The sequence below is a fragment of the Chelonoidis abingdonii genome, unplaced genomic scaffold (assembly GCF_003597395.2).
Source record: "Chelonoidis abingdonii isolate Lonesome George unplaced genomic scaffold, CheloAbing_2.0 scaffold1803, whole genome shotgun sequence".
Taxonomy (NCBI): domain Eukaryota; kingdom Metazoa; phylum Chordata; order Testudines; family Testudinidae; genus Chelonoidis; species Chelonoidis abingdonii.
Genome location: NW_027426064.1, coordinates 1 through 7,817, shown reverse-complemented (window position 1 = coordinate 7,817; position 7,817 = coordinate 1). Strand labels below are relative to the sequence as shown.

At 55.5% G+C, this 7,817-nt stretch overlaps 1 protein-coding gene across 1 annotated transcript; it reads left to right on the top strand.

Moving 5' to 3' along the window:
* Window positions 1-5,752: 5,752 nt before the first annotated feature.
* On the top strand, window positions 5,753-7,305 carry LOC116839637 (leukocyte immunoglobulin-like receptor subfamily B member 3; the record flags this gene model as incomplete). Its single annotated transcript, XM_032805747.1, has 2 exons — window positions 5,753-6,043; window positions 7,018-7,305. Coding segments are annotated over 2 exons (579 nt in total), but the record flags the coding sequence as incomplete, so codon positions are not given.
* Between the last annotated feature and the right edge of the window lie 512 nt (window positions 7,306-7,817).

Genomic DNA, 7,817 nt, shown 5'->3' with positions numbered 1-7,817 from the left:
TCCAATTAACCTGCAAAGAGTCAGGTGAGGCCATTCAGCTAATGTGACCACCTGACTCTAATTAAGGCCCCGCTGATACTATAAAAAGGGCTCACTCCAGTCAGGCTGGGAAGAGCCAGGGAGCCAGAGGAGAGGAAGTGCGGCTGAAGGGCTGGTTAATGAAGACACCCTGAAACCATCGTTAAGGGAGCCCTAAGGTAAGGGAGAAGCAGGAGAGCTGTGGGGAAGTGGTCCAGGGAAAAGTAGCAGCTCTGGCGGTGAAAGGTTGGCTGACAACAGTTGCTACCATTAGGGTCCCTGGGCTGGAACCCGGAGTAGAGGGTGGGCCGAGGTTCCCCTCAACCCACCACTACAGGAAACATTTCCAGGGAAGGGAAGACAGGCCCCTGTGAGGACAGGAGGCTAAATTGTTTTGGTGTGAGGCCATAAGAGCAGCAGAGCCTGTGGGAGTTTTCTCACCAACCTCCTTGATGGCCTATGATGAAAAGGGCTCAGTAGATTATGACCCTGGCCCTAGAGAGAGACGGGCTACGTGGAGGGTCGCAGTGAGCCCCTGAGGCGAGCATAAACCTCCTAGAAGCACGGGACCCACAGGGACAAGGTCAGAGCTCTGCCACAGGGGGCCATTACGACGGGGTCTCGTTCTTAGCAGCCTGCTATGACGTCGTTTTAATGTCATGTTTAAAAGAGCGGCCAAGCAGGAAGTCACATCCTCACATTCCATCTAATCTGGCTGCAGATGAAAGCCTTAAACTTTAGGCATTACAATACGGCTGCAGACAGAGGCCTTTTCCTTACAGGGGGGCTGAGGGGCCAAATGGATAAATGTCGGGTGATGAAGGGCAAATCAGCTTCGGAGCCAGAGCTGGGGCATCTGCCGGGGAGGGGAGAAGAGCAGTTTCTCTTGAGCTCTGTCCCCGTGATCTTGTACCCTCCCCTTTCTGGGGGTCTGATCGGCTCCACCCACCCACCCCCCATGTCCCTTTCGCAGCATCCTCGGGTCGGAGAGGAAAACTCGGCTAAGCTGTCAGTCCCTGTGGTGGGAACCAGGCAGCTGCAAGAGGGGATGTGGTTTGCTGGGCAGGGACCAGGCAGCTGCAGGGGGGGATGTGGTTTGCTGAGCGTTGCAGGGATCTGGCTTTGCTCTGACCATGGTAGATTTGGGCTGGAGATTGCAGGGAAACCATCTGATGGGGAAGAAAAGGGGCCGAGTGCATCACGGGCTTCCTGGGGCTGCGGGGGCATTAGAATTTCCCTGGGTCTCTCCTGGCTGGTGACCCGTTGGGGGCCCAGGATGGAATTTCTCTTCAATTTTATTTTTAACCTGTCAAGTATCAGAGGGGTAGCCTTGTTAGTCTGGATCTGTAAAAGCAGCAAAGAATCCTGTGGCACCTTATAGACTAACAGACGTTTTGGAGCATGAAGTTTCGTTAGGCGTAATACCACTCTCCAGATGATGTAGTTGGAATTCCAGAGGCAGGTATTGTGATGGGGCAAGGCCAGATGGCTACAGTAGTACTGAGAAACAGGTATGTTAGCCCCAGGCTAAACAAATCCTAGTACCCTGGTAACCAAATGGCAGTTGCTTCAGGTTAATCAAGGCACCTGGAGCCAATTAAGATCTTTCTAGAAGGCAGTGGAGATAGCTACTTTAATTAGAACACCTGCAGCCAATCAGGCAGGCTAATCAGGGCACCTGGGTTTAAAAGGAGCTCACTCCAGTCAGGCAGGGAGGAGCTAGAGGGAAAGGAGCGTGTGAGAGGAGCTGGGAGCAAGAAACTGAGAGTGAGAGAGTGTATTGCTGGAGGATTGAGGAGGACAAGCGTTAATCAGACACCAGGAGAGGTCCTGTGGTGAGGATAAAGAAGGTGTTTGGAGGAGGCCATGGGGAGTAGCCCAGGGAGTTGTAGCTGTCATGCAGCGGTTACAGGAGGTACTATAGACAGCTGCGATCCACAGGGCCCTGGGCTGGAACCGGAGTAGAGGACGGCCCGGGTTCCCCCAAACCTCCCAACTCCTGATCGGGCACAGGAGGAGTTACCCAGACTATGGTTCCACAAGAAGGGAAGATCACTGAGGGTGAACAAATCCGTCAATAAGCGGCAGGATCCACCAAGGTAGAGGAGGAACTTGTCACAACATATATATGCAAGTGTTACCGAAATATGGGTTTGCTTAGCTGAGAGCCAATTAATAGCCTACACGAGGTAGTCATCACATACAATCCCAGCTAAAACCCTCCAAGCATCATCAGGGATCTACAACCCATCCTGGACAATGATCCCACACTTTCACAGGCCTTGGGTGGCAGGCCAGTCCTCGCCACAAGACAACCTGCCAACCTGAAGCATATTCTCACAGTAACTGCACACCGCACCATAGTAACTCTAGCTCAGGAACCAATCCATGCAACAAACCTCGATGTCAACTCTGCCCACATATCTACACCAGCGACACCATCACAGGACCTAACCAGATCAGCCACACCATCACCAGTTCATTCAGCATGTCCACCAATGTAATATACGCCATCATATGCCAGCAATGCCCCTTGCTATGTACATCGCCAGACTGGACAGTCACTACGGAAAAGGATAAATGGACACAAATCAGACATCAGGAATGGCATATACAAAACCTGTAGGAGAGCACTTCAACCCCCTGGCACCACTATAGCAGACCTTAAGATGGCCATCCTGCAGCAAAAAAACTTCAGGCACCAGCTTCAAAGAGAAACTGCTGAGCCCAGTTCATCTGCAAATTTGACACCAATCAGCTCAGGATTAAACAGACTGTGAATGGCTTGCCAACTACAAAACCAGTTTCTCCTCCCTTGGCTTTCGCACATCAACTGCCTAGAACAGGGCCTCATCCTCCCTGACTGAACTAACCTCGTCGTATCTCTAGCTTGCTTGCATATATTACCTGCCCTGGAAATTTCCTACATGCATCTGACGAAGTGGTATTCACCCACAAAAGCTCATGCTCCAAAACGTCTGTTAGTCTATAAGGTGCTACAGGATTCTTTGCTATTTTGAACCTGGTTTATTTTAATTCACTGCTGAGAAAAGCCCTTAGAACAGGCGTTACAGTGTAAACCCTTCATCACGTTCAGCTATGGCGCAAGAGCAGCAAACCAGGCATCCGCCATTGTGCCCGCTCCTCTCTCGCGTGCCACGGGTTGTGTGGCAGGTTGGCAGGTGAGTGGGAAGGCTGCAGAGTCAAACCCTCCAGCACAGGAAATGCCACAGTTAAGTTTTCCTTAACTCTGCCCCTTTAATTACATGATCACATATTAATTTTACTTACATGCGTCACCAGCCAGCTTTGAACTCAGAATGCAACAAAGCAGGTGGGGTGCTGTTGTGTCTGTTTGTGAATTTGCATGAAATACAGTAGAACCCGAGAGCTACAGACATCTGGGGATCGGAGGTTGTTCGTAACTCTGAAATATTTGCTACGCTGAACAGAACATTATTGCTGGTTGTTCAAAAGTTTATGTCTGAACATTGATTTCATACAACTGAACATGGACTTTGTACAGCTTTGAGACTGTACTATGCCGAAGAAAAAATGCTGCTTTTAACCAGCTAACCGAAATGTAACAAGCAAAGAAACTGTTTCCTTTCCTTGTCAAATCTTTCTTTGTAAACTCCCCCTTCATGTTTTTAGCAGTTTATGTTTAGCACAGAACTGCTCTGTATTTTCTTGTGTTTTAATTATCTCTGCTGCCGTCTGATCGCTCATTCCAGTTCCAAGTGAGGGATGTGTGTGGTTGGCAGTTTGTACTCTGAGCTTCTACTGTAGTGGTCAGTGGAAGATTGAAGACAAACCCTGTGTCTCCTGACTCCCAAGCCGATGACCTTCCCCAGTGCTGCAGGTGCACTGAGGTGACCTCTCCCCACAGAGACATAGACAAGCTGGGAGCTGCATGATGCTTGGCCAGGCTGATGGCCCAGGGTTCCTTGGGTTTTGAAGGGACCTCTGCTTGCTTGACCGCACTAGATTTCGCCTGCAGATTAGAGACAAGGTGTGATGGACGCAGGAAGAGACGAGACATCGTCAACGTCCTGTAGCTGGAGCCACCAGCTGAGTTCCTTATTGTGGCTCAGGGGAGCTGGGCACTGAGGCATTTGTGGCAGTGCTGAGGGGCCCCTTGCTGCCCCATCATGGCATGCTGCTTCACTGTCCTTTTCCTGGTGAGTATTGGAGACAGCCAGGGTGTGTGCCATGTGGGATCTGAGCACAGGGCATGTGTCCATGGTGGGAGGGCAGGTCTGAGACCAGGGCGTGTGCCATGGGCAGGAGTGGATCTGAGACCAGGGTGTATGATCCAGTTTGCCTTGATCTAGTCCCTAACAAGCTGTTCTCTCTCAGGCTCGTGGCTGGCTGGGCACTGCGGGGCGTGGGGAGGTGAGATATCAGTCTGTCAGGAAGACAGTAACATCAAGGACTGGGAGGGGCATTCAGGGCCAGCTCTAGGTACCAGTGCTCCAAGCAGTGTTCGGTCGGTGGCACTTTCAAGGGCGGCATGCGGCTCTTTTCTTTCTGCTTGTGGGACAAAATGCCAGGAGCGCGCCTGAGCGAGGTGAGCTGAGGTGGTGGGGGTGCAGGAGACCGCAGGAGTAACCCGGGGGCAGAGGAACCGTTCCCCACCAGCTCACTCTGCTCCACTGCCGCCTGCTCCCCAAGCACTCCGCCGCTCCACTTCTCCCCCCTCCTCCCAGGCTTGCGCACGATTCAGCTGGTTTGTGGCAAGCCTGGGAGGGAGGGGGAGAAATGGAGCAGCGGTGGCCCGCTCAAGGAGGCAGGCAGAGTGGAGATGAGCTGTGTGGTGGGGGTCGTGGGGAAGGCCGCAGAAGTAACCCTGAGGGGGAAGAGGCTGCCTGGAGGGAACAGTAGGAGGGGAAATGCGGCGAGCCTGGGGGAGGAGGTGGGGCTGGGGATTTCGGGAAGGGGTTGGAATGGGGCGAGGAAGGGGCAAACTTGGGGTGGGTTGGGGACATGGAAAAATTTTTTGCTTGGGGCAACAAACTTGGAGCCAGCCCTGATGCATGGGTGGGGAAGAGAGGAACTGAACCCTGGACCTTCTCCAGAACTCAACCCAAACTCCCCCTGGGAGCTCAGGACCTGGCCCTGTTCTTCTCTGCCTACCCCATGGAGTAACTAGGAGCAGAATCTGGCTCCGGGGTCTGACAAAAGCAGATGGGAACCATCCTGGTTCATGTCCTGCCCAGCACAGGCTGTGAGAGATCAGGTTGGGGGCGGCACGTGGATTTATTTCAGCTCATACAAATGCTAACAGTACCCGTCCATGGCTCTAGATCCCCTCAGGTAATCAAAATGTTCCCAGTCAGTGCAGCCATAAGGGAAACCCATCAGATCCATTCTCGCCCCGAACAAACCCCAAACAGCTCCTCCCCTGCACTCGCAGTCCCCATTCCCTGCCTGGAAAGTGGGTTTGTGCGACTCCCACTGCTTACGAGCTCTATTTCAAACCCAGGGTGGGGCAGAGCTGCAGGGGCCCAGTGGTCAGGCTCCCTGGCTGGCTTGTGTAGGGCGGGAGGACAGGTGATCTTCATGTAGCTGGGTCCTGAGCTACATCTGGTGAACCCCCTGCCCCCGAGCCCATGTCAGGCAGTGCACCCTGGTGGGACAGACTCCAGAGAGCCAAATGAAGACTGACTGAATGGGTGGAGGGAGCGGGGGGGGGCTGTCTTCCTGTTTAACTCCTGTCTCTTGTTGAAAGCAGGGCGTGAATTTCCCAAACCCACCATCTGGGTGAGCCCCAGCAGGGTGGTGGCGCTTGGGGGAAACATCACCATCCGCTGTGAGGGTTTGTACCTGGACTTGGAGTTCTTCCTGTATAAAGCTGGAGACCCGAACCTGCAGGTGTGGACGGTGCCTGCAGGGAAAGTGGCTGAATTTCCCATTCCCAGTGTCGGCCAGGAAGATGGAGGGAGCTACACCTGCGAATATCACTCCATAACGGATCAGAATCGTTGGTCGTGTCTCAGCGACCCCGTCGAAATCATTGTAGCAGGTGAGGGAAGGTCCTGGCTCAGCTTCCCAGCTCCCAGCGCCACACCTAGCCAGATCCTCAGGGGGTCTCTGCATCGATGGGACGCTCAGAGCCTAGCTCTGCCCTGGGGCCAGCAGAGGGGACGCCTGGCCGGGGAGCAGGGACAGAGTCATTGGGGGTTCCCTAGCCAAGGGGGAGAAGTAGCTGCTGGAGAATTGGGGCAGAGGAAGCGGGGATACCTCCTCCAGGGAGAGCTGGAGTAGGTGGGGGACAGGCTTCCGTGGAGGGGTGGGGCTGGCTTGGGGGGCGGGGGGAACCAGGGCTGTGGCGGTGCACTTCCCGCCTCTGAGTGCAGGTCCGACCGTGCTGCTTCCCTGAGCGGGGGCGTAGCAGTGACGGGAAGAGGCTTTGGGGAAGGGGTGGAGTCGGGGCAGGGCTGGGGGCCATGGGGAAGATGCAGGGCAGGGGCTGGAGCAACACGCAGCTGCATACTTCGTGTATGGATAGGGACGGCCCTGCAGTTATGGGGTGATGGACGGAGCTGAAGATTATAAACCTCAGTGTATAGTAGAGACTTGCACAGTCCCCTACGAGTCGGTGGTGGTGCTGTGCACAGAACCGAGGAGTCCTGCCCCGCATCCTCCCTGCTCTCCCCACTAGACCCCACTCCCCTCCCAGAGCCGGGGAGAGAACCCAGGAGTCCTGGCTCCCAGCCCTCCCAACAGAGAAGCCAGGGAGTGAATGGACCCTGGAGACTGGCCTGGCCTGTCACGTGCTGGGGAGCAGAGCTCTGGGCCCCCAGGGGCTGGGATTGCTCCGTGTCTCATGCTGTAGCCCAGGGCTGAGGGGAAACTCTGGCCCCTGTGGAAAGGCATCCAGGAGCCCGTCCCCAGGGCCGCCGGGTCTGACCCACCACTGAGGCCGCAGGGTGAGGATGGGCCCCAGGAGTGAGTGATGGGGCCTGTGTCTCATGGCCTGTCTGCTTCCCACTGCAGAGCCCAGCTACCCCAAACCCAGCATCTCCCTGCTGAGACCCAGCTGGGGGGTCTCCCTGGGGGGAACCATTATCTTCCGGTGTCAGGGCCAGCGCCTGGGAAAGCGGTTCGTGCTGAATAAAGAGCGACGCCATTTCCCACCTGTGGATTCGATTGGGTTTGGGGCTGAGTTTCTCATCAGCAACGTGCGTCGGGAGGACGGCGGGAACTACAGCTGCTCCTATCAGAGCCAATTGGAGCCGTTCGCTCTGTCGGACCCCAGCGACCCCGTGGAGCTGGTGGTAAGAGGTGAGGGGCCTGGCTCAGTGTCCCCGTTCCCAGCCCCACCCCCAGCCAGACCCTCATGGGGGCTCAGTGCCAATGGGACACTCAGAGCCAGGCTCTGCCCTGAGCCCTGACCGGGCTGTCTGGCCGGGGAGCGGGGATGGAGTCACTGGGGGGTTCCCCAGCCAGGGGGGAGCAGCAGCCCCTGGAAATTCAGGGCAGGGAAGCTACTTTAAAGCTGCCCCTTGTGTGTAGGAACCGTGAGTTGCTAATTAATCCCATGATCCCCTCCCCTCTGTTCTCCAGACCCCACCCCAGTGTCACGGAGTCCCTGGGCGATGCTCTGGAACTGCTCCCCACAAAGCCAGGCAGGACTTTGGGGAGCCTCCTATCCCTTGGAGCAGACTTGTTTAGGGCAAGAAGCTCACACGTCTTCACCTCCTGGGTCTCTCCTTGGAGCATTCAGCATCCTCTGCCCCTCCATGCGCTTCCCACAGTGAGCCCACCCAGGTGGGGTCCTGGGGAAGCCACAGGGT